Genomic DNA, 27,682 nt, shown 5'->3' with positions numbered 1-27,682 from the left:
TGTATCTTGAGGTCTACTGGCAATGTGAGTTGTACTGCAGCTTTACCAATAAGCTTCTCTATTGGGAAAGGTCCCAGAAACAGAGGTCCAAGTTTTTTACTAGGGATCTTTAGTCTCAGATTTTTTGTAGAAAGCCAAACAAGATCCCCAATGGCATATTGGGGAGAGGGTTTCCTACGGAGGTCGTAGTACTTTTTTTGTTGGCTATGAGCATGAGATATGGTATTGTTGAGTAATCCCAGAGAATCCTTTATCTGGGCAAGATAATCAGATGCCACTGGATTACTTGATGGTAAGATACGTGGAGAAAGGAGTGTGGGATGAAACCCATAATTCAGGTAAAACGGACTTTGCTTAGTAGTGCTATGAGTAGCGTTGTTATAGGCGAATTCCGCCAGTGGGAGGAGATCTGCCCAATCGTCCTGTAGATACGAAGTATAGCAACGCAGGTACTGTTCAATGCACTGGTTAACTCTCTCTGTCTGTCCGTTGGTCTGAGGGTGGTAGGGAGAAGTGAGGTTACGCTCTATTCGCAGTATCTGACATAGAGCTAGCCAAAACTTTGAGATAAATTGTGAACCACGGTCAGACAGCAGTGTTTTTGGAATACCATGTAACTTAAAGACATATTTCACAAGTAATTCTGCTGTTTGTTTGGATGAAGGTAGTTTTCGGATAGGGGTGAAATGTGCCATCTTGGTCAGATGGTCCACTGATACCAAGATGGTGTTGAATCCTTTGGAAGGTGGTAATTCCACTATGAAGTCTAAGGATACCACTTCCCACGGAACGTGGGGTATCGGTAAACTACAAAGTAATCCTGATGGTTTCATGTTGTCAATTTTAGACCTTGCACAGATATCACAAGATGAAACGAACTTTTTTACGGTTGTCTTCATGTCTGGCCACCAAAATTGCCTATTGAGTAGATTGAGAGTTTTAGTCATACCCATATGTCCTGCCATAGGTACATCATGCGACAATTCTAAGATTTTGGTTCGCATAGTAGGGGGTATGTATAATTTATCGTTGTAGTAGAGGAAGCCTTCTGCGTCAGTAGTTAGTTGTGGTGGAGGTGAATCCAACCCTATGCTGTGCAAAATCTCCTCCTTTAGTGAGCGAACGACTCCGATAATACGTTCAAGTGGTATTATAGGAACTGAGGGAACCTCAGTGCAATCTTTCTCGGCTAGTCGTGAGAGTGCATCCGCTTTTTTATTTTTGTCTGCGGGCGTGTAAGTTACTAAAAAATTAAATCTCAGAAAGAATAACGACCACCGTACCTGCCGGTGGGAAAGAGTTCTATTAGTCTGAAGGTATTGGAGGTTTTTGTGATCAGTATATATCAGAATTGGCAATTGAGTGCCCTCAAGTAAATGTCTCCAATTCTCTAATGCCAGTTTTATGGCTAATAACTCCTTCTCACCTACTGGGTAGTTCACCTTGGGGCTACTTAATGACTTTGAAAAGAAAGCAACTGGGTGAAGAGGTGAGGTGTTTGTTGGTCGTTGTGAGAGAACTGCTCCTACTGCCATATTAGACGCATCTACCTCCAAGATGTATTGAAGGGATGGGTCTGGATGGCATAGTATGGGGGCAGTGGTAAAGCTTGATTTCAGCAGAGAGAATGCTCCATTTGCTTCTTTTGTCCAATTAAATGGTCTCTTCGTGCTTGTAAGTTGTGTGAGAGGTTTCACAATCGCAGAGAAGTTTTTAATGAATTTCCTATAGTAATTAGAGAATCCTAGGAACCTTTGTAATGCTTTGCGAGTGGTTGGCACAGGCCAATCCAGAATGCAGGATATTTTGCTCATGTCCATTTTGATTCCACTTTTAGATATAATATATCCTAGGAATAGTACCTCCTCTTTATGAAACAAACATTTCTTTGATTTAACATATAAGTTATGTGCAAGTAGTCTTGACAACACAAGTCTCACATGTTTTATGTTCTCAGGTAAGGAATGAGAATAGATAAGTATATCGTCCAAATATACTACCACACAAACATCAAGCAAGTCTCGGAATATCTCGTTTATAAACTGTTGGAAGGCTGCGGGGGCATTACATAGCCCAAATGGCATTACAAGGTACTCAAACAGTCCGTATCTGGTTCTGAATGCCGTCTTCCATTCATCCCCTTTACGGATTCAAATTAAATTGTATGCCCCTTTTAGGTCCAATTTTGAAAAGAAAGAAGCCCCACGCACCTGTTCGATAAGTTCAGGAATAAGGGGTAAAGGATAACGATCCTTTATTGTGATGGCATTTAATTGTCTGAAATCAATGATAGGCCTAAGGCTAGAGTCCTTATTGCGGACGAAGAAGAGCCCAGCCGCAGTGGAGGAAGTAGAAGGTCGGATGAATCCTTTTGCCAAGTTTTCATCCAGATACTCCTTAAGGTGAGAGAGTTCATCCTGTGAGAGAGGATATACATGTCCGTAAGGCAACTTGCTATTAGGGAGCAGATCGATACAACAATTATAGTCCCTATGAGGAGGTAGCATTTGAGCGTTTTTCTCAAGGAAAACCTCAGATAAATCTTGATAACACTTAGGAATAATGTCATCCGGCAGTACAGACAGGATCCTATCATGTGTGGGGAGGTTACACGTCGTCTCACAATAGTGAGAAGAGAAGGTTAACGTTTTTGTTTTCCAATCGATGATTGGTTGATGTATGTGTAACCAGGGAAGTCCCAAAATGATTGGAAAATGTGGTGAAGTTAATACATCAAAGGTGGTGGTCTCCACATGAGACTCGTCAGCAGTTACAAGAAGTGCCTGTGTCTGACTGGTGATAGGACCAGAGGATAAAGGGGTACCGTTAATAAAACTAACGGAGACAGGTTTGGGTTTTGAAACAATAGGTATTTTATTAAGGGAGACAAAACAATTGTCAATGTAGTTTCCACAAGATCCTGTGTCAATCATAGCCTTGGTGGTGATCCTAGTTTGGTCCCACTGCAATGTTAATTGAACAAAAAGATAAGGATTAGAGAAGGAAGTTGTGAGTCCCCCTAGCAAGACATTTGAACACTCACCCTCTTTTCTGCGGACAAGAGGACAGTCGTTTACCAAATGATTCGGGGATGCGCAGTACATGCAAAGATGTTCGGTTTTCCTCCTGGCACGTTCAGAAAGGGTCAGAGGTGGACGTATCATTCCTACTTCCATAGGAGTAGGGTCATCAGGCAACATCCGAGAAGGACTGGAAAATGGTGAGCCCATCTTCTTAGCCTTTCTTTCTCGTAGTCGTCTGTCAATATTGATACTGGTCTGGATCAGTCCCTCTAGAGTGCCAGGTAAATCCGCTCGGGCGAGCTCGTCTTTAACGGCCTCAGATAGGCCGAGTCTAAACTGCGTTCGCAAAGATGTGTTGTTCCACCCTGAATCAGGGGACCATCTTTTAAAATTCACCACAAAATCTTCAACAGGTCTCCTTCCTTGTTTTAAGGCCCGTAATTGTGTGTCAGCGGTACTCTGCTTGTTGGGGTCTTCATATAAAGTAGCAAGTTGTGCTAGAAATAAGGGATAAGAATTAAGGAGTGGATCATCCTTTTCAAAGAGAGCATCTGCCCAGGCCCAGGGTTCACCCGTTAAATAGGAGATGATAGTACAAACCTTAATTTGGTCAGTGGTGTAGGTTAGAGGTTTTAACAAAAAAAACAATTGACATGCGTTTTTAAATTCACGGAATTTGCTCCGATCACCAGAAAACACTATAGGAGGGTTTATCTTGGGTCACGGGGCTGAGCAGCAGGAGGCTGTGTGAGACGGCCAAGCTGCTGTCTCAAGGTTTGATTGTCATTTTTTACCTCTGTAAGCGCATGGATCAATGCATCTACTTGCTGTTTTAATTGTAGTACATGAGTGGATAATTCTGCTGAATCCATATTTTTTTTAAAGGCTCGTTCAATCTGTAACGTTCATGCGTTTTTGTTTGTGGATGGATTTACAGCTGCAGAATTATTACACTCAGTAGCCTTGTAGAGAATCTGTTGAACAACATATCCAACTCTCAGGACTTCATCACCGTGTACAGCCTGTTATATACTATATATATATATCAATAGATGTTTAATGGGGGGATAGAGTATATGAGGATATAGATGAGAGACAGGCTATTGTATGGTGAGCACTAGAAGTAGTATTAGGAGAGTTGCAGGTGATGGTAAAGCAGATAGGTTCTGATGTCAAGTATAGTGCAGATGGTAAGAGGACACAGATGGAGTATACTTAGACAGAGTAACCTAGTGCAAGGATAGTTCAAGGTAGTCCCAAGAGCTAACAGTCTTATGCAGGTGATAGTGAATAGATAGATAGATAGTCTTGGTAATTGCAGTAGATGACAGTAGGAGATTGGTAGCAAGAATCCCCTGCGGGGTACTTATCACTTAGATAGGTTTAGGAATAACAGTGTCCATTGGAGAGGGGTGATCCCGTAGCGAGATACGGATCACCAGCGAGGTTTCCGGCTTCAGTTCAGCAAGGAAGGTATGTCAGCAGCTCCGACTTCTCAGGCGTAGGTGCGATGAACATGTGGGTTTGAACGAGCGATGAGTGAGAGCAAACCGGCGATTGAAATAGCCGCTCATAGCGGCGCTCGGCAGTGATGTCATCCGGTCTTAAAGGTATATGCGTCCTTTGTTATACAAGATGGGACGCAATTAAGAGAGGAGAAATATGGAAGCAAGGGTACCAGAGGTACCGGAACATTACACCGAGTAAACCGGAAGTTCCGTAGTTACGTCACTTCCGGGTTACATGACTAGGGACCCGATCAAAGCCGAATTTGGGACTCCAACCAGCCGGGGGATGTGTCGGCTGGTTGCTTGGGTCTCCTGGTGGGACGGGAGACGTGGGCAGAGCTGTGGAAGGCGGCGGGAGGGGACAGGCATCATCCCAGTACAATCACTTCTTCAAGCCGACATACAGGTATGCTGGTTTGCGGGAAGTGGTTAAGCAACTCACCCATGCAAATTATAATATTGTAAATTTCCCACCAAACAACATGTAACAGATTTTGGTATAATTTTAAGGCCCTTATTATTATTATTATTAATTGTGTTATCTATTCTTCTGACTAAAACTGGTTTATTTTATTATTCACCTGGACTGCCTTTGAATTAATTTTTCTAACACCAACTGCTTTGCATGGCTTCTGGCTATTTAGCCTATATTACATAGTTACATAGTTGGTGAGGTTGAATAAAGACAAAAGTCCATCCAGTTCAACCTGTGTAGATGTGTGTGGCTGTAATCATCTTGCATACCCCTGAATGTTCTGATCCTTGAGATGTACGTCTAAGAGTCTTTTGAAAGCCACCATACTACCCGCAGAAACCACCTCATGTGGTAGAGAATTCCACAATCTTGTAGCCCTAACAGTAAAGAACCCCCCACGTTGCCTGAGGTTAAAACGCTTCTCCTCTAATCGCATTGTATGCCCCCGAGTTCTCATGCAATCCCTTCGACTGAACAGCTTTTTTTCTAAGCCTAGATCCCCATTTAGATATTTAAAAATTGCTATCATGTCCCCGCTCAGGCGTCTCTTCTCCAGGGAGAATAAATCAAGCGATTGCAGACGCTCCTCATAATCAAGGTCCTCCAATCCCCTAATTAGTTTAGTTGCCCTTCTCTGGACTCTCTCCAGCTCCAACACATCCCTTCTGAGGACTGGTGACCAGAACTGGACCGAATACTCCAGATGAGGTCGGAGTTTTATAAAGTGGAAGGATTATAGTCTTATCTCTGGAATACATCCCTTTCTTTATGCATGCTAATATTCTGCTAGCCTTGGCAGCTGCCGCTTGACATTGCATGCTGTTGCCTAGTCTATCATCAACCAAGACTCCCAGATCCTTCTCCATTTTTGATTCTCCCAAGGGTTCCCCTCCTAACGTGTATTGTGCTTTTATGTTTCTAGTCCCCAAGTGTAAAACCTTACATTTCTCCACGTTAAACCTCATTTGCCATGTCTTTGCCCACTCCGTTATTTTGTCCAGGTCATTCTGTAGGATATCTGCTTCATGCTGTGCTGTTATTGTCCTGCCTAATTTTGTGTCATCTGCAAAAACTGATATTGAACTACTGATCCCGTCCTCAATGCTGTTTATGAATAAATTGAACAAGGTTGGTCCTAGGACTGAGCCTTGGGGGACCCTGCTTACTACCTCAGACCAGTCTGAGTACGCGCTGTTTATTACCACCCTTTGGACACGCCCTTTTAGCCAGTTCCGTATCCAAGAGCAAACCCTGCTGTCGATACCTGCAGACCTTATTTTATAAATTAAGCGCTTATGGGGAACTGTATCAAACGCCTTAGCAAAATCTAGGTACACCACATCCACTGGTCTGCCCCTATCTAGCTCACAGCTCACCTCCTCGTAGAATGTTGAGAGATTGGTTTGACAAGAACGCCCATTTGTAAACCCGTGCTGGTTACTACTGATGATGCTGTTGTCCTTAGCAAACTCTACGATATAGTCCCTTATCATCCCCTCCAGAAGTTTACATACTACTGATGTCAGACTGACAGGCCTATAATTTCCCGGTATATGCCTCTGACCCTTTTTGAATATCGGAATCACGTTAGCTTTCCTCCACTCCCCTGGTACATCTCCTGTCCTAATACTGTCCGCAAAGATCAGGAACAGTGGTCTGGATATAACCTTACTGAGTTCCTTGAGTACTCTCGGATGTACGCCATCCGGGCCTGGTGATTTGTTTGTGTTGAGTTTATCCAGCCTTTCCCTGATTTCCCCCTCTGTTAGCCATAGTGGCAAGTCCTGTGTATTACTACTAACTATACAGTCATGGTCAGTGTACCCCTCCGATTCCTGTGTAAAGACTGATGAGAAAAAAGCATTCAGTACGGTTGCTTTTTCAGTGTCCTCTGTAACCATCCTCCCATCATTGTTAATTATGTGTGCAATATGCTCTGCCCTAGTTTTTTTGCTGTTGATATACTTAAAGAATTTCTTTGGGTTTTTTTTGCTATCCTCCGCTATTTGTCTCTTAAAGTCTATTTTAGCCATCTTGATTTTGTGTTTACACTTCCTATTTGCCTCCTTGTATTGGTCGAAAGCCAATACTGTGCCCTCTGATTTATATTTCCTGAAGGCCAATTTTTTTCCCCTAATAAGTTTTTTAACGCTCCGGTTTAGCCAGCCAGGTTTGGCTTTGTCCCTTCTAAATTTATTTCCCATAGGAATGCACTGCAAGATGCCTTTGCTTAATATGTTCCTAAAGCATTCCCATTTTTCCTCTGTGGTCAGGGATCCCAGGGTTCGGTCCCAGTTTACCCTTTCCATCAACAAGTACAATTTTGGAAAGTTTGCCCTTCTGAAGTTAAGGGTTCTTATGTTCCCCACTTGCCTTGCTATATTGTTATTTACGCTAAATGTGATCATCCTGTGATCGCTAGAGCCCAGGTTGTCCTGGACTCCTACCTCCGAGATTAGGTCTGGGTCATTAGTGATCAATAGATCCAGGATTGTGTTTTCTCTGGTAGGGGAATCCACCAACTGTGACATGTAATTATCCTGTAAGGTTTCCGTGAATTGACGGCCCTTATGTGAGTGTGTAGTCCCCTCTCCCCAGTCAATGTCGGGATAATTGAAGTCCCCCAATATGATGACTGATCCTAGCTTTGCCACTTTACCCAAAAGTGCTAAAAATTCCAGCTCTACCTCCTCCCCTTGTTTAGGTGGCCTATAGCAAACCCCCACAATTACTTTTCCCTTTTCTCCTTCCCTATGGAGTTCTACCCACACGGATTCTAACTCCATACTCATCCCTTCCGTAATGTCACTCCTCTCTATCAACTTTATATTGTTCTTGACGTAGAGACATACCCCTCCCCCTCTTTTTCCTACCCTGTCCTTCTGGTACACTGAATACCCTTGGATATTTGCCAGCCAGTCATGTGAGGGGTCGAACCAAGTCTCCGTTATTCCCACTAGGTCTATGTCCTCCTCATGTACTAACATTTCCAACTCATCCATTTTATTAGCTAGGCTCCTGGCATTAGCATATACCCCTCTTAGTTTTACGGAAGTTAAACGTGATTGGTTATGTTTATTCCTATTTGGTCTGCGGTTCTCCCGCACAGACCTACCAATAGACGTTGTGGACCTACTGTCGCTGCTGACCCTACAACTGCCTTCAGTCCTTTGCTCCCTCCTAACTGACTCTACTTCTGAGCCCTCCCCCCCGTCTCCTAGTTTAAAAGCTCCTCCAACTTGGTGGCCATCTTTCTCCCCAAAAGAGCTGTACCGCCCCCATTAAGGTGCAGCCCATCCTTACTAAAGAGCCGGTAGCCGACTGAGAAGTCAGCCCAGTTCTCCAGGAACCCAAACCCCTCCTTCCTACACCAGTTCCTCAGCCACTTGTTAAGTTCCCTAATCTCCTTCTGCCTCTCCTGTGTGGCTCGAGGTACAGGCAGTATTTCAGAGAAAACCACCTTGGAGGTCCTTTTCCTCAATCTATTACCTAAGTCCCTGAAATCGTTCTTAAGGATCCTCCACCTACCTTTAACTTTGTCATTAGTGCCCACATGCACCATGACCGCTGGGTCATCCCCAGCCCCGCACAACAATCTGTCTGCCAGATCTGCGATATGCCGAACGCGGGCGCCCGGTAAACAACATACTGTTCGGTTCACGAGATCTTTTTTACAGATTGCCCTCTCTGTCCTCTTGATAATTGAGTCCCCCACTACCACAACCTTTCTAACCTTTCCTGAGTTACGGCCCCCTTCTTCCTGGAGCCGACCCCCCCTGGCAGCTGGGGGAGGGCGCATGCTCCAGCACTGCCACCCCTGAGTTGATATCCCCCTCAACCTGCAACTTGGCAAACATGTTGGGGTCTATCAACTCAGGACTGGCCTCCCTGACACTCCTCCCCCTAACATTCCTAACAGTCACCCAGCTGCGTACCTCTGCTGCTTGCGTCTCCTCCATTCCTCCCTCCTCTATGCTGACCCCTGCCAGTGCCTGATGGGTAAAGTCCAAGCTCCTTTCCAGGTTGTAGATGCCACGCAGTCTTGTCACTGTGTTCTTTAGATCCACGATGTGGGCTTCCAGAGCAACCAGTTGCTCACATCTCGCACAGCAGTATTCGTCCTCGATTGGATCATCAAGGAACGCATACATGCCGCAAGAAGTGCACTGAGTGGCACCCCCAATCCTGTCGGACATTATTACCCACTACTCTATGGGGATGATGTTAACGACCTGCTCTTCCTTACCTACACTACCTCTAACTTCCCTGGTACTAAACCTGGGGTACTCACCAGTCTCTAATAAACTAACCAGTCGCTAAGATACTTACCAGTCGCAAAGATAGCACAGACTCAAAGATACTCACCAGTCGCAAAGATAGCACAGACGCAAAGATACTCACCAGTCGCAAAGATAGCACAGACGCAAAGATACTCACCAGTCGCAAAGATAGCACCGACGCAAAGATACTCACCAGTCGCAAAGATAGCACAGACGCAAGGATACTCACCAGTCGCAAGATACTCACCAGTCGGTCAGTCGCAGAGCACCGTCGGTCAGTCGCAGAGCAGTCTGTCAGTCGCAGAGGAGTTTGTCAGTCGCAGAGCAGTCTGTCAGTCGCAGAGCAGTCTGTCAGTCGCAGAGCAGTCTGTCAGTCGCTGAAGGTCGCAAGCAAGGTCAGTCAGTCACAGATCCCTAAGTGGTCAGTCAGTCACAGGTCTGTTAGTCAGTCACAGATCCCTAAGTGGTCAGTCAGTCACAGATCCCTATGGTCAGTCAGTCACAGTCCCAAGCACCGTCACAAGGAATAATGACCCAGCTGCAGAGATACTCACCAGTCGCCGCTGCTCCTCCTCCCCTGCTTCCAGGAACACTTGCCTCCTCAATACTGTGTAGTGTCCGTCCTCCACCGCCGTCCACTGCCGCAGCTTTCAAGTCCCGGTCCCGCCGCTCTTTGTCCCGGTCCCGCAGCCGCCGCTTACCGTCCCGGTCCCGCAGCCGCCGCTCTCTGTCCTGGTCCCCTGCACCCGCGCCGGCTTCTAGTGACCTAGTGCGGCTCCCCCGCACGTGTCACCCGGCTCTCCTCCACGCTCTCCTCCACACAGCTCTCCTCGCAGCTGCTGCTGCTTGCTCCTCCCACACTGCTTCCGTGCACTTCCTGTTTCCAAAAGGAACCATATCACTTATATATACCTACTAACATTTTTATGCTAATGAACTACTTGCTGTTGGACTTATACTATGCAGGACAGGATTGGATGAGTAAAATAAATAGAAATATGCTACATCAGTCATTGAACTTAAAGAGGAGTTCTGCCCCCCCCCCCCCCCCATGAAAAAATTAAAAGTCAGCAGCTACAAATACTGTAAATATTAGAACTTACAGTACCTGTCCAGGGTTCCCGTGATGTCAGCACCCGAAGCCGATTTTTGTATCAGCTCTCGGGTGCTGCCACCGCCATTCAGGGTAAGGGAACCCAGCTGTGAAGCTTTTCGGCTTCACAGCTAGCTCCCTACTGCGCATGCCCAAAGTGCGCTGCACTTTGTAATTGGCCCGGCGGACGAAAAAGGAGGGGCTGAACTTCCGAGGGACAGGCGATGTCTCCAATAAGTGGTAAAGGGTACCTGTCAAATACAGGTACCCGTTCCCCCTCCCCCTGAAAGTGCCAAATGTGGCACCGGGGGGGGGGGGGGGGCAGGAGCATATAAGCGGAAGTTCCACCTTTGGGTGGAACTTTGCTTTAAGAGGTTTAGTTTAGATGCTCAAGTCCCAATATTGGTGTTGGAGGGGATTCTGGTGTATCAGTAGAACAAACAACATTGTATTAATTGGATGATGTATTGGGTGTGTGAACATGGACAGTTAGAAAAATTGGGATTCTGTGAGAGAACTGACATATTTACAACAAAAAAAAAAAACAAGATCTTTTCTCTGTTTATCTTGTACACAATTGGAAGAATTCAAGAAATCCCTATTGGCACTTTTCTGGCAGTATGGCCCTTTAAAATGGCCAGATTCTAAAAGTTCTGCCACTTCTTTCAAAAAGCACTGTAACTTAATTGAAACATGCAGCAGATTCATGTAGTTCTTAAAAGCATAATGTTTACAAATTGGTGTTATTAATGCACTAAATTAAAAAATAATGTAGACCAACTCTAAGTTTGTTTACAGAGACAGGCAGGGTGCCTTTCTCTGTGCACTGCTGCTGTGTAGCCAAAAGCCTCCTAACAACCAGTGATTCTACAGTGGGCGGAGCTGAGACTCTACTTCTACACAGTGTTGCAAGCCGTCAGTATTTTTACTGGCAGCCAGTAAAAAATGGGCACTATTCTACTGCCAGTAAACGAAAAAGTTTGCCAGTAAATAATATGGCTGCGACACTTGGGTCAGAACTGGGCATGTGCTGTTCCAGTACAAGGCTGGCCAAGACCATCCAAGTGTCAGCTACAGTGTGTTCAGGCAGCACCAGCGGGGTGAAGGTCTGGCAAAGGCAGTGCCTGAGCATGTCTTGTGATGTTGTAGGGGGTCAGCCCCTTGAATGACTAAACTCCATTCTAAATGTATACGGTGAAAAAAAAAAAAAAAACTTGTAGCGGCCAGAGGAGTAGGGGACCGCAATGCAGAATTCAAGTACGGTACAGCAGACAATGAGGCTGAAGCAGATACCGGCTTTATTAACCAACAGAGTATAATGGCCGGGGAATGATGTTAACAGTAATAACAGACTTCATAGGTTTACAGCAAAGTTAACTGCAACGTGATACTTAAAATGGCGCTCCCGCCAACGCACACACAGAAATACAGGCTACTCTGTTATATGATCCTATCTGATTCCCGCTAACCGGGACACGTTGCTGCAACGCTCTGTCTACAGAAACCTGCTCTATGCCTTGCCACAGATTAGCACCGGTGCACACTCACAGTTCTGTAGGTACAGCTGCTTTATCTCAGTCTCTGTGATGGTGGATGTAGTCAGGTCTCTGGATCTGTCCCTTGCTGTCTGTAGCTGCAGTCTCTTATGCACTGGTCTGGGTTTCTTTGCAAGTAGTTTATCTTGTTCTGTCACTTGGAGGTCACTGCAGTCTGGCCCCTTGCTCTGTAACTTGCTTAAGGTGCTCTGGGATGTTCTCTCCTCTCTTCCTCTGGTTCTCAGCTGCTGTCTGTAGTATCACAGTTCAGTTCTGTCTCCTCTGGCAAGATCCTGTTGCTCTGTCCCAGGATTATACAGTCTATATGCCCTCTCAAGGCCACAGCATGCAGTCCCTTTTCTCAGCTCAGCACAGCCATAGAGAGACGAACACCACACCGTCCCAGGAACTTCCTTTTTCCTCCTCCTTTCCAGAAAAGATCCCTTCACTAAAAAAACACCAACAACTGTGGTTTATTCTCATTAACAACAACAGTGACATCTGGTGGCTGAAAGATGCATGACAGTCTGTGGGAATTTCTCAATAGTATGGAGTTTAGTCATTCAAGGGGCTGACCCCTACAATGTCATGGTGCAAGGGAATTGAGCTGAGTGGCTGGATCTGTGGGGCGGGAGCAAGACAAGCCGGGAAGTGTTTGGACTGGAGTGGACTGAAGGGATCCCCTTGTGTGGAGAGAGACTGCCCCTGTGACTCAGGAAGGGACATGTCATCATCATCTGTGCTGCTGCGCACTGCTGTAGTCAATTTCATGTGCGTGTGCGCCTTCCCATTCTAATTTCTTGTCCTCCTGTCCTGTCCCTAAGCTACTTAACTTATAACTGTAATTTTGTAACTAACCAGTAAAAACATGGCCCTGCCAGTAAATTTTGGGCGTCGTGCCAGTAAATTTCAATCTGGTAGGTTGGCAACACTGCTTCTACATCAGGTCTGCTCCCTCCTTTTGATTGAGGGCAGGCAGTGAGTGGATTCTATAGCCAATAGCAGGCTGTTGGCAAAGGATCCGTCCACTGCCTGCTGTCAGTCACAATGTGGTGGATGTGATTGGGAACTAGAGCTTGTAAATTCCTATCAGGCTCTGTGATTTAATATATATATTTATTTGATAGAACTAACATTGTAGGTTAATTTGAATTCTATGTTTTTTTTAATATTGTAAATAAACTTGTATTTTGATAACTCATTATATATTTTTTTAGTTTTAAGGAATATAATTCCAATGTACATATGTTTTTGTTTACTGTTTATTTGATGGATTGTGTTGTGTATCTGGTACATGGTAGTCTAATTATGGGAAACTGGCCACTATTATTATAGTTGTTTATTTTTTAGTGACAATTGTGCACATTAGCAAAGGATAAAAGTATCTTTATGGATAGTTTTAATCCATATTGTGCCTCTTGCTGGGTGCTAGTTCCTGGGATCCATCAAGCTTGGGTATATCAGAGAGGGTTTTCCAGTGTCAAACCATCCCCCTCGATAAAGTTGAAATGGACAAAACACGTAGGGGTGGAGCCTGACCCGGGCAATAGTACTGGTTTGTGTCCGCATAGCTGTGAGTGCTGATAGAATGGGTATAGCAGTGAGCGCTGATAGAATGGGTATAGCAGTGAGTGCTGATAGAATGGGTATAGCAGTGAGCACTGATAGAATGGGTATAGCAGTGAGCGCTGATAGAATGGGTATAGCAGTGAGCGCTGATAGAAGGGGTATAGCAGTGAGCGCTGATAGAATGGTTGATAGAAGGATTTTCGATGCTGACAGCTAGCAGATCACTTGCCAAACTAGTGATCTATTGGGAATGCTTGATTTCTTTCTCCGCTGATTATTAATTTAGTTAATTTTAAGCGAGTATATTTTCATTGTGTTCAATAACATTGTGTGAATGATATCAGACTATCTGAGTTTTCTTTAGGCATTTATACATCCATCTGGGGAGCTGAGGAGCAGAAGGTGGAAAGAGTATTTTAAAGTACAAATGTGAACACTATCTTGTTTGGAATCACACAAGCTATCTGTGTTTGCCTAATCTGTTGCTGGATAGGCATGCACTTCTGGTAAGTGTACTCCTGGATTATGATGGAGGGAGCACTTTGGGCAATTTTCAAACGTCTGCAAAGACACACAGTGGTGAAAATCTAAAATATATATATATATATAAATATATATATATATATATATATATATATATATATATATATCTATATAGATATAGATATAGATATATATATATATATATATTGCCAGATTTGTGACTCTTCCAGGCACAAACACATTTGTTTTAGTTTTGTTAACCACTTTACCACTAGAGCATTTTGCTGTCTTACGTCTGGGCCACTTTTTGCGATTCGGTTCTGTGCGACTTTAACTGACAATTGCGCGGTCATGCAACGCTGTACCCAAACGAAAATTTACGTCCTTTTTTTCCCACAAACAGAGCTTTCTTTTGGTGGTGTTTGATCACCTGTGCAATTTTTACTTTTTGCGCTATAAACAAAAAAAGAGCGTTTATTTTGAAAAAATAACAATATTTTTAACATTTTTTTATATGAAATTCCCCCCAAAAAAGATGTAAAAACCAATTTTTTTTTAAATTTTTGGCCAATTTGTTTTCTGCTACCCATGTTTGGTAAAAAAAAAATCGCAATAAGCGTATTTTGATTGGTTTGCGCAAAAGTTATTGTGTTTACTAACTAAGGGAAAGATTTATGTCATTTTTGGTGTTTTTTTTTTTAACGAGTAATGGCGGCGATCTGCGATTTTTTTGCGGGACTGCGACATTGCGGCGGACAGATCGGACCCTTGACTGACATTTTTGACACTTTTGGGGGTACCAGTGACATTACTGCAGTAATCAGTGCTATAAATATGCACTGTTACTGTAAAAATGACACTGGCAGGGAAGGGGTTAATTTTATTGGAGAGGGAGGGGTTAATGTATGCCGCTGCTCCTCCCCTGGCCCGACTCCCGCTGTGAATGAAAACAGCGGAAGCGCGCCTCCGGCGGCGCGCGAGCGCCGCCTACAGGGGGAGGAGTCTGGCGACGTAGGTCTACGTCGTCAGACCTACAAGAGCCACTTTGCCGCAGTAGTACTACGGTACTCAGCGGTAAAGTGGTTAAACATCGTTTCATTTCTGGTGGGAACATTTCTGCCACATGCCATTGTTATATCAGGAGTTCTTGTCAAACACTGGATCCAAGCTAAGTCAATAACAATCAACAATAGCTTGAACTTTTGATGATGTAGGCTCCTCCCCCCCTTAGGGTGTCTACCTCTTGTAGCAAGGTGGGTACTATGGAGGCACCCATGCTTGCATGCTCTTGTTCAGTCTCGCACCAAATGGAAATGTGTACATGCTTGCTCTTTCCTTACAGGAGTTTGACTGGCTGTAGCCTATGGCTCCGCTGACCTCAGTTTTTCCTGTGAAAGCAGGTGAACATGGAAGCAAATAGGTAGTTAGGAGCAGCTGGGGGTGTGGGGTGGGGGGGGGGATATGTCAGTAGTTCCTTTCCTCCTGGCCATTCACAAAATGCAGCCTGGGACTGTCTGTTTTGTGAATGGCTTTATAAGAGAGGGAGGCCAAAACAAGACAACTCCCCCTTGCAGCACCTCTGTAGTTCAGAAGGCAGGCTCTCTGAAATGTGTGACACAGCAGTGCCTACTAAAAGGGCATCGTGAACATTTATCATGAAATTGAAGAAAACAAATGTGTGGGGATCTTCACAAAGTAGGCTTACAAACTTTAAGATTGTTCAGACTAATAGGAGTAGGCTAGAAATCTTTAAAATACAACGTTCTGACCTTTTATATTTTGACCATAAAATCACTTTAAAGTGGTTGTAAACCTCAAACATAAAAATTGAACAAAGCATATCCTTCTACAGTGTGTACTTGTATCAATTGTGAGCACTAAGTGTAATTTCCATCTGCTACCTTGTTCCAGCATGAAACCCTTCTGACAAGTTTTCCTGACACCAAGAGAAAAATGGTGACAGGGGAGGGACCTCCAGCAGACTGACAGCCTCAGCTCTGTTCCTGTGAGCTCTGTGAAGGAGGTGTGTCTCTTCTCTCCAATCAGCTCTGCTCTCTTCACTGATCTCTGCAGATTGTAATTTCAGCTCTCCTCCCCCTTTTTCTGAACTCTCAGAAGAGCTTTACAAATTGAGCACTTTAAACGGATGTAGAGAAGAGAAGACTGCAGTTAGACAGGTACAACTTCTGTAGGAGGATTTGTTTCATCTCTGTGTATCATCTGATGCCATTTACTTTGCTGGGTATATATGTAAGGGTTTACAAACACTTTAAGCTCCCTTTTACACTTCCTATCTTTTTTTTTTGCCTAATTTTAGCATGTTACCACACATTGTGTATAGAGCAGCCAATTCACTTGAATGTGCGCTATATGTGCACCAAATGGGTCAAAGAAGCTCCTGCAACTTTTCAGGCATCGTCATATGTTTTTTCTGTGTGACTCTTTTTTTTCATTTTGGACAGAGTAAGGGAGGGTTATAACCCCTATAGTAAAAGGAAATAGGTCCTGTGAGCAACCTTGAGGTTCTAGATCAATGGGCTATCTGCTGCAGACACTCCACTTCTCATAACAGTGTGAATACTTGAAATAAATAAACAGTGCTGCGCAAATATATACTGCACTATGTGCAATAAATATTAAAGTCCAAAAACCGTGAATGTTATATAACAATAAAGTGCCAATAGTGCCAATAAATTAATATGATTCCATAAAAGAGGAAAAGATATAAAGATAAATAGAGCCCAGTGTAAAAAAGTGTATAGCCGAGCTGAAGAATAATAAATAAGTATAGTCCAAACACTCCTAAAGTGATCTGTGCTCCCAAAGAAGAGTGACCAGAGTGTCACAGTGGACAGCCAACCGTGCACCCCCTTGTGAATGGGTGCTCACCTCAGATCTTTATAAAAAACGCATGGGTTAATAGATCCTATAGATCATCCATCCATATCCTTAGGACTCCTCTCATCCACAGTACTGATATCTCAGATCTTTATAAAGAACACATGGGTTAATAGATCCTATAGATCATCCATCCATATCCATAGGACTCCTCTCATCCACAGTACTGATATCTGGCTTGTGGTGTCACCCAATGCAGCATAATATAAAAATAGAAAGACTTGCAATAGTGCATGAAATCCTTAAAAAACGGTCTTTATTGAATAAAAGATAGATAGGTCTCACTCACATTCGTAGGTGCATATCATGCACTTAGACAATCACATCAAGAAGTGGTGGAAATTGTGGTGGTATAGTGGGAGAGACCGTTCAGTGCCGCCTGGTAACCACAGCATGCGCTGATAGCTGACAGCCTCACCAAACAGCGGTGTATCGCTCCGTCCGTCCTTGCCCCTCCCCTACGCGTGACGACACAGGGACCACGTGTCTTCCTCAGGGGGATATGATTGGACGGTGGATTGTACATAGACTTACTGTATATATGATCGGTCAGCGCCATCTTATTGTAGCCACATTCCTCTATAGATAAACAGCGTGGACGCTCAGCATTTCCCCATAATAAGAACAAATCGCGTAATGTCTGAATATAAAATCATGTATAGGATATATAACGCTCAGCATAAAATATGAATGTAAAAATTAAATAAAGAACAATAGTCTAAAAGGACAGGCAAGAGCCGGCTGTCGTGGGTGTCTCTCCCATATCTCCACACTTTTCACCACCGATATAAAAGTATACAATTTACAATAATATCATTAATATGAATAAAATATATGAATATGAGTTTTTAAAAAACACCGTCATATGACGGCGCCCCAGAACTGCCTCTCTCCCGCAGGGGCCGTGACTCTTTACCCATGTGATAGGCTGTGTCCAATCACAGCCGGTCACATGTGAATGAGGAAGTGCCGTTTTTCGGCTCTCCTCGCCTCACACTGTCAGAGTGTAAGGCGAGGAGAGCCGATCAGCGGCTCCTCCTCATAGGGGAGACAAAGACATGTAATCAGGGCACTGACCATCAGTGCCCTGATTACACAAAAGTGAAATCAAGTGCCAATCAGTGCCCACCATCAGTGCCCATAGTGCCCATCAGTGCCTGCTCATCTAGGCACTGATTGGCAGCACTATGGGCACTGATTGTGGGCACTGATGATGCTGCCCATCAGTGCCGGCCATCAGTGCTCATCAATGCCTCCCGTCAGTGCCCATCAGTGCCACCCATCAGTGCCGCCTGTCAGTGCTCATCAGTGCTGCCTATCAGTGCCCATCAGTGAGGAATATTAGTACCTCGTCATCAGTGCCATCTCATTAGTGCACATAAGTGCCACCTCATCAGTGCCCATCAGTGCAGCCTATCAGTGCCCATCAGCGCCACCTCAGCACATCAGTGAAGGAGAAAAATTATTTATTTTCAAAATTTTCTGTCTTTTTTCTTTTTTTTTGTAAGAAATAAAAAAAAAACAGCGGTGATTACATACCACCGATAGAAAGCTCTATTTGTGTGAAAAAAATGATAACATTTTTATATGGGTACAGTGTAGCATGATCGCGCAATTGTCATTCAAATTGTGACAGTGCTGAAAGCTGAAAATTGGCCTGGGCAGGAAGGGGGTGAAAGTGCACTGTATAGAAGTGGTTAAAGGGCTGCATAGCTGCAGAGCAGTCAGAGTGCCCATGCTAACCTGTGTCCATAGTTAAAAGCTGCTACAATGGGCAGGTGAGCCAATCAGAATTGGACCACAAAGCAAGGGAAGAAGATGGCTTAGTTTGCTAAATCATGTTTTCTTTTAAAATGATGTGCATTGCTGGGTGAGTGTGTGTTGCTTACCCGTGGAAGAGATGTCACCAAGATGCACTATGGAAAGAAGACAAGCTGGCAGAGGCAGATACTTTGGGCAATGTTCTGTCCGGAAACCTTGGGTCCTGCCATTCATGTAAATGTTACTTTGACACATACCACCTATCTAAACATTGTTGCTGACCAAGTACACTCTTTCATGGAAACAGTATTCTCTGATGACAGTGGCCTCCATCAGCAGGATAATATACCTAGTTACACGGCAAAAATGGTTCAAGAATAGTTTGGGGAACACAATAAACAAGTTTGAGGTGTTCACTTGGCCTTTAGATTTAAATCCATCGAGCATCTGTGGGATGTGCTGGAAAAACAAGTCAGATCTATGGAGGCCCCACTTTGCAACTTACAGGACTTGAAGGATCTGCTACTGACGACTTGGTATTAAATACCCCAACATACCTTCAGAGGTCCAGTGGCTTCCATGCCTCAATGGGTCAGGGTTGTTGTTGGCAGCAAAAAGGAGGACTAATGGACCATACACACTATAAGATTTTCTGAAGACTTTTTCCTTCAGATTTACCTTTTCTATATAGTGCAAGGGCCTGCCAGATTGCATACAAATTGAAAGTGTTTAGGTTTGACCTCATATTATATGGTTTTGGTAAGTCTAAAGAAAAAAGTCTTCAGAAAATCTTATAGTGTGTATGGCCCATTACTCAATATTAGGTGCGGGGGCATAAAGTTATGGCTTATCAGTTTACAACTCTACATTCACACCAAATGTTTGTTTGGGACATAAATGTCGTTAGAGTTGTCTGTTGCCACGTATACATGAGTATTTTACAAAAGAATGTTTGTTGTTTGTCCAATACATGGTTCCATGGAATGCTGTAACTCAAAGTTCACAGATTTGTTGTAGCTTTCGCAATTACCTATTTGACGTGCTTTCACTTTTGGTACAGCTCACCTTTAACACTCCCTCTAATTTTCTCAGTTATTCATTATTATTTAGACACCTGGAACTCAAGCAGTGTCTGATATGGCAGAGCAAGAGGGGCAATATCTCCAGAATGTGACAAAGCCTTCTGATTCCAGCAGGTAAATATGTACTTATAGCAATATGTTTAAAGTTGAATTTTATTCTGTATATTATTTTGCCTTTCCTGGTTCCTATTTCACCCCATATCCACATGCTAATAATCTACCTCTTTGTCCCCTGCTCCACCTGTCAACCACTTGTCATATGAAGCTTCAATGAACCATTTCCCTATGTAACAAGCTAATTATATTTGTAGAGAAAACCTTTCTGTTTTCTTTACATACCATATGTTAGATCTAGTAATGTAATCACTGGTTCTCTGTGCTTTCCTATGTTATGCAGGCAGATCATGGCTAGTGAAAGGGGCTGGGAAGGTGGTATACATACAGTAGATAAAAACATCACAGCACCCTCCTTGGTACTCCTCTCAAGAGACCTCAGACGGGCCCTGATGCAACCAGTGGCTGACAATTGAGAGGGGTTAAATATCTAAGTGCCTTCATACTGCAGGTGTCTTTCAGCTTTGAGGAGTTGTCTAACATACAAGCTCAAATCTCAGACTGATTGCGTTAAGTGGAATAATTGCATGTGCAAAACGACATCACTGCAGTCTGGGCATGAGGTTTACTTATATATAGGAGCAGTGAAAATACAACAAACTATAGCATTCTACTTACACAGGCTTAGACTGCTTATGCCTGTATCACATTTCTGGCTATGCATAGCTCCGACATGCTTTTCATCTGCTTTTGGTCATCGCCATATAAAGTGACATTAATGTTTTTTTAAATTAAATTTAAAAAAAGTTAATACTTACCTGCTCCGTGCATCGATATTGCACAGAGCAGTTCCTTACTTCCTCCTCTTGAAGTCCCCCCACCACACTGCTCTACTTCTTCTTCCTCTAAGTGTCCCCTTATCAAGCCATTTGCTATTGGGGCACCCATGCATTTGCGCTCCCGAGCTGGGCTGTGTGCATCTATAGACACACACAGCACTGGCAAGCCTTGCCTCCTCTCCTTCCCCACAGATGTTTGACTGATAGTAGCAGGAGCTTATGCCTCCCATAGTTTTCAGAGGGCTCCATTCACGAAGGGGTACTTTCCTCTTTAAAATTTGCGATAAAATAGCTCATATTGTTTTTCAAAAAAATGTTTCCAATTTCAAAAAAAAGCTACTTCATCAAAATGTGCGGTATTTATCTCATGAAACCATGCAGTATTTTATCTCATGTGAGTTCCAGTGAAATGGATACAGTGGAGTGTCAATGTCAGTGTCAGTTTTTAGTGCTAATAAAGAGGTAAAATGGGTTAACCACTTGTCTACTGGACACTTTCACCCCCTTCCTGCCCAGGCCAATTTTCAGCTTTCAGTGCTGTCACACTTTGAATGACAATTGCGCTGTCATGCAACACTGTACCCAAACTAAATTTGTATAATTTTTTCTTTTTACACAAATAGAGCTTTCTTTTGGTGGTATTTAATTATCACTGGGTTTTTTATTTTTTGCTAAATAAACAAATCAAGAACAAAAATTAAAAATTAAAAAAAAAATGTTCATAGCATAGCTTGTTATAAAATTTTGCAAAACAGGCAATTTTTCTCCTTTACTGATGTGCGCTGATTTGTCACTTCCCCCTGGTTGGACGTCATATGACGTTGTGGGGTTTAAGTGGGGATATCTGAATGATGCCTGCAGCTGCAGGCATCATTCAGATATAATTTTTTTCCTACACCATAAGAACAATCATAGCGGCAGAACAGCCGCTTGATCGTTCTTACAGGCGGCGGGAGGGGACATCCCCCCCCTCCCGTCGCCCTCTGGTGCTTCTACTGGCTCGCCCGTACGATCGGCGAGCTGGAGAAGGAATTGGCTGCCGGGCGGAAGTGTACCATAGAGACTGCGAAGACCAGATGGTCCCCGGCAGTCTCTATGACTCTCAGAGGCCCGGGCGCGACGTGATGATGTCATGCCCGGCCTGGCAGTTTCAATACTGCCGAAATCTCTGTATTCAGCGGAGATAGTTTTTTTTTTTTTCAGGCTTTCTAGTCTTATTGACCCCAGATCTCCCTCTAAAGTGGACCTGTCATTCACTAATCCTATTACAAGGGATAGAAAGAATTGCAAAAAATGTTGGGACCGGCGCTACCACTTATAAAACGTGCATGTGCAAAATAGAAAGTGCATATAGTGCTAAAGGTGCACGCAATGAATATAAATATATAAAGTGCTACGTGCTGTTTATGGGCTGTGCCTTATATACCATACTGTAAACATCATATGTTATGCATATACTTATGCAAATAAAGTGCCAAGTGCTGATATTGCCAAAACCCCGTGTAGTGATTAAAAAATCAAACAAAGTATGGTGTCGGTAGGTGATTCACCGAAAACACCGCTGCTTACCACACTCTTTTGGCCGATACCTCGACACTTCTTCGGTCACTAAAATAAAGGATAAGCCTCCATTGCGTAGCATATGTTATGTTCAGACAAACAAACGTAGCATCCACTCACAGTTAGGGAGTTCACTATCAGCTTGGAGAGGTGTTTGCCGGACCGCTTCCGCGTTCCACCGGCTCAAACCACCGTTCCCGGAAGTGACGTATAGACGTACGTGAACCACGCCCTACGCGTTTCGTCATACGACGTCATCTGGAGCGTGCCGTCCATCTCTACTCCCGGTCTTTTTATAGGCTGGGATGGCGCCATCTTGGTGTACCTACTTTGCGACCGAACACGGCGGCCATCTTGGTATACCTATCCCATAGCCTAAATAATATTTACTCATCATGTGAACTCCCTTCATGCTGTGTTTGCCGTACTTATAAAACAATAATCTTTATTAAAACAACCAGTACGACTAAACATAAATGACTATTGGTAGTTAAAATGAAATTAAAAGTTTGATAAAATGAAATGTGCTAAAAGTGATGTGTCTGGTTTGATCGGCAGTGAGCCGATACCCAGTGGTGCTGTGATACAAATAAAAATACTCAAAATAATTTTATTGTGGTGACATTGTGATCCAGTGGTGTGTGTTAATTGTACTTGATATATTATAAGCTCGTGGGCCCATGTGTCTACGCAAAATAGTGCTAGACTATAAAGAAGGTGCCCATACATATACCAATCTAATCGGTGAGATAGAAATCGTGCTGAAAAATATTTTTGTTTTTTAAAAAATTTTTTTTTTGTTTTTTTTAAAACAAGATTAATCTTTTAAAAGGCAATTCCTCAGTAAGTCCATCCGCTGTGCTGTAAGTCCGTGTCTTTGTAGACTTTGTTGTTCTGAACAGGTATGTAATAAAAATCCATTATAGATCCAAGTTTTTCCAGAGGACCCAATAAATGTTATATAGGGGACCATATACGATAAATAGGTAAAAATGATAAAAATGGGAAGGTATGTATAAAAAATGTGTATACAGGGGAAAGGATTATATATATACTCAAAATTATGTCCTTAGAACTGTATCTTTAGAAGACAAGAGGCTGTGATTCATGAATTTCCATACAAAGGAGGACTATTTCCTAAACAATTCCTTAAAAATCCTTAAAAATCCTTAAAAACCCTTAAAATCCTTAAAAACCTCAAAACCTCAAAAAACCCCCATGCAGATTGAGGGCCTATAAGGAGGTTTATAACAAAAATTAAGGATAAAAGGGGGGTAAAAAGGAGAAGGACTAAAAAGGAGGACTATAAAAGGTCAAAGGAGGATCCAACAAAGGGGGGACCCAAAAAAGGAGGCCACAGGCTTAAAAATTTAAAAGTTAAAAATCAGTAATAAAACAGTTCAAGTCTATGTCGATGTTCAAGCCTTTAGGTTGGAGGGTCTGCATCTGATATATCCACTTCGTTTCGTTCCTTGACACATCTATTTTCTTGTTACTTCCTCTCCAGTTGTTTTTGATTTTGTCGATAGCGTAAAAAATCATTACGGTGGGGTCTTGGGAATGATGGAACTTGAAGTGTCGTGACAGACTATGTTTCTCAAACCCTTTTCTGATATTCTTTACGTGCTCCCTAATGCGGACAAATAGGGGTCTGGTGGTGCGGCCTACATACTGTAATTTACAGGGGCACTCCACCACATAAGTGACGTGAGTGCTCGTGCAAGTGATGGTTTCCTTTATCTCATACATTTTTCCTGTGCTTTGTGCCATAAAAGAAGTTGTTTTCCTTTTCTTTTCCTTAGATGTTTTGCATGGGAGGCATTTTCCACATCTGAAGAAACCCTTTAGGCTGGTTGGAAGATTTATTTGCTTAGGAGGATCCACAACGTTGTGCACCAGCCGGTTTCTTAGGTTTGGTGCTTTTCTATATATGAAAGTGGGTTTTGCAGGGAGGATGTCTCTAAGTGTTGCATCTGCTTGTAAGATAGGCCAGTGTTTTCTCACAATTTTCTCTAAGGCCTTATGCTGAGTATTGTATCCAGTTAGAAATGCAAATTCAGTGTTTTTATTTCCGCTGGTTTTATTTGGCACATCCTTTATCAGGTCTTCTCTGTTCATTCTTTCTACTATTTTCTTGATGTTAATTAATTCACTTCTTTTGTATCCTTTTTCCACAAACCTGCCAATCAATAATTCTGCCTGTGTTTCAAAGTCTCTTATATCGCTGCAATTCCTTCTGATTCTCATCAGTTGCCCTTTGGGAATGTTCCCTAGCCACTTGGGATGGTGGCAGCTGCTTTTTGGAATATATCCGTTTCGATCGGTTTTTTTGAAATACGTTTTACTGCTTAATCTTCCTTCCTTTTTTGTTAATTCCAGATCCAGAAAGGCAATGTGTTCATGGTGAAAATTTCCTGAAAAAGTGATGCCATATATATTCATATTGATTTCGTCAAAGAATTCCTGCAAGGATTCCTCACTTCCCTTCCATACGATGATAATATCATCGATATATCGACGGTAATACTTCAAATTATTCCTTGGTATGCTAAAAACTTGCTCCTCCTCCCACTTCTGCATAAACACGTTTGCCACACTGGGGGCATACTTAGCCCCCATAGCTACTCCTTTCTTCTGGACAAAATAATTGCCCTTGTACCAAAAGTAATTTGATTCCATCGCTGTTTTCAATCCTTCCAGTATGTATCCAATCTGCGTCTCCTTCATGTCTGTGTGGGTGTGCAGGGCCCAATCTACCGCTTGTAGACCATCTTTTTGTTTAATATTAGTATAGAGGGAGTTTACATCGATAGTAACCAAGATGTCACTCTCCTCTATTTCCAGATCTTTGATTTCCGCTAGCAGTTGTTTGCTATCCCTCAGATAGGATTTACCTACTGGGACTAGAGGCTGTAGGAACTGGTCTAAATATTCCCCTAGCCTCGAATGCACAGAATTAATGCCACTTACAATGGGGCGGCCTGGTGGCTTCTTGTCATCTTTATGTATTTTTGGAATATAGTATATGACTGGGGTTTTTGGTTTTTCCAAGCAAATGTATCTAGCCTCCTTCTTATTTAAGATTCCCAAGTCTTCTCCTTTTTGCACGTATTTATGTAAAGTTTTTTCAAAATCTTGTTTTGGGTTTCTTCTTAGCTTGATGTAGGTATCTTCTATATTGAGGAGATTCTCCATCTCCTCCTCGTAATCTTTTTTATTTAAGATTACAAGTCCTCCTCCTTTGTCCGCTGGCCTTATTATCACTCCTTTTCTTTTTTCCAATTTCCTAATGGTGTCCCATGTATTTTTCTCTTTTCTATTTTGGATCCTTAATGCTCTTATATCTGCTTCCACCATTCGTTTAAATACCTCCAAATTCTCATTCTGAGGGTTTTTGGGGTTAAACTTGGAGCGATTCTTTAATGACGTTTGCTTATACTCTTTGTATATGGGCCTTTGTATCTGCTTTTGTTTCAGAGTGAAATGTTTCTTTATATTTAATTTTCTGACATATTTATTTAGGTCTATGTAGGCCTCAAACTTGTCTAAGTTTTTTCCTGGGGCATATTTCAGGCCTAAATCCAAAACTTTTAACTCCTCCTCTTCAAATTGTATGTCACTCAGATTATAGATGCCTTTCCCTATTGCCTTCTTCTCCTTTTTCTGTCGTTTCTTTCCTCCTCGTGTTCCTCGTGGTTTTCGTTTCTGTCTCTTTCTTGATGTCGAGTTATGTCCTCCCTGTTTCCACGGTGTTCTCCTTGTTGTCGCTGTTCCATCCATTGATCCCCTCGGGGTGGTGCCCGATGCCAGTTCTGTTGCCAGTGACCCCATGGTCTGCGTGGGCCTCCTCTCCCTCGTGGGGGTCTCCCTCTGCTGCCTTGTTGAAAAAAACCCCTCCTAGGGGGAGGTGGTGGTCCTCGATTGTCATAGGTGGGTTCCGTGTAATGTTCTAACGGAGCAAATCTGTTGTAGGACTCATACCCATAATAATTAACGGGTGTCCTACCTCCATACCCATTATGATTATTGATTGGAGTTCTATTTTGTGAGTTCCAATATCCATTTCCATTTCTAGGTGTTCTGAGCCCCTGGTGCTGTGTGTTGGGCCTGGATGTACCTCTTTGTGGTCTGGCCTCTGTATATCCTCGGGTATTTCCTCTTGGTGTGTCTTCTTGTGCCCCGACTTCCATCCAAGTATCATCCTCTTCTCGGTCTTCACTGACTTCTCTTGAGGGGGTACTCACTGGGTCTGCTTGTGTTGATTGTACACCATATACTTCATCTGATTGCCATCTATAAACTTCATTATTTTTGTAATCCAAAACATCCCTTTTGTATTTCTTTTGTTTCTTTCCTTGTATCAACTTGTCATATTTTTCTATTCCTTCTTGTAATGCTTTTTCTTTATCCTTATATTCCCTTGTGTCTGCGAATGGTGCTAGTTGCTCTTTCAGACTGATAATAACCCCTTCCACTTTCTTAAGTTTTAACTGTCTCCTTTTTATAATCATCAGGAGTAAATCTTTTTCACATTTATTAAAAAATGTGAACCAGTCATCCATATAAAGTGGGTCATTGATGTTATCATTGGGTGCAAGGTCCCATCTTAATCTCCTAGGGGTTATTTTTTCTCTTGTATATTTTTCTAAGGTGGCTATGTCCCACCAAACCCTCAGCTGTTTCTCCATATTGTGTTTCAGCTGTTTGAACGAGCTATCCATATCTTGTCTGCTAATGACCACCTCCTGGTCAAAGATAGCCTCCAAATTTACAGACCTTGAATTCATATACTTGAATATCTCCATTGCTGCCGGGGTATGTGATGGGGTTACCATGACAGATATAGAAAAAAGGAATGTATACCAGCGCTATGGACAAGTTTGAGGCCTACATAGACCTAAATAAATATGTCAGAAAATTAAATATAAAGAAACATTTCACTCTGAAACAAAAGCAGATACAAAGGCCCATATACAAAGAGTATAAGCAAACGTCATTAAAGAATCGCTCCAAGTTTAACCCCAAAAACCCTCAGAATGAGAATTTGGAGGTATTTAAACGAATGGTGGAAGCAGATATAAGAGCATTAAGGATCCAAAATAGAAAAGAGAAAAATACATGGGACACCATTAGGAAATTGGAAAAAAGAAAAGGAGTGATAATAAGGCCAGCGGACAAAGGAGGAGGACTTGTAATCTTAAATAAAAAAGATTACGAGGAGGAGATGGAGAATCTCCTCAATATAGAAGATACCTACATCAAGCTAAGAAGAAACCCAAAACAAGATTTTGAAAAAACGTTACATAAATACGTGCAAAAAGGAGAAGACTTGGGAATCTTAAATAAGAAGGAGGCTAGATACATTTGCTTGGAAAAACCAAAAACCCCAGTCATATACTATATTCCAAAAATACATAAAGATGACAAGAAGCCACCAGGCCGCCCCATTGTAAGTGGCATTAATTCTGTGCATTCGAGGCTAGGGGAATATTTAGACCAGTTCCTACAGCCTCTAGTCCCAG

General features: G+C 42.9%; 1 protein-coding gene across 1 annotated transcript in view; it reads left to right on the top strand.

The window, feature by feature from the left end:
- Window positions 1–19,747: 19,747 nt before the first annotated feature.
- LOC309563088 (caspase-7-like) overlaps window positions 19,748–27,682 on the top strand; it is an 80,543-nt gene continuing 72,608 nt past the window's right edge. Inside the window, exon 1 of the mRNA XM_082267400.1 lies at window positions 19,748–19,821. Within this exon, the coding sequence (XP_082123526.1) occupies window positions 19,763–19,821 (59 nt within the window). The 5' untranslated portion in view covers window positions 19,748–19,762. The remainder of the gene's footprint in view (window positions 19,822–27,682) is intronic.

This window comes from Pelophylax lessonae (assembly GCF_965119305.1).
Source record: "Pelophylax lessonae genome assembly, chromosome: 1".
Taxonomy (NCBI): Eukaryota; Metazoa; Chordata; class Amphibia; order Anura; family Ranidae; genus Pelophylax; species Pelophylax lessonae.
This window is presented reverse-complemented; position numbering and strand designations above follow the sequence as displayed.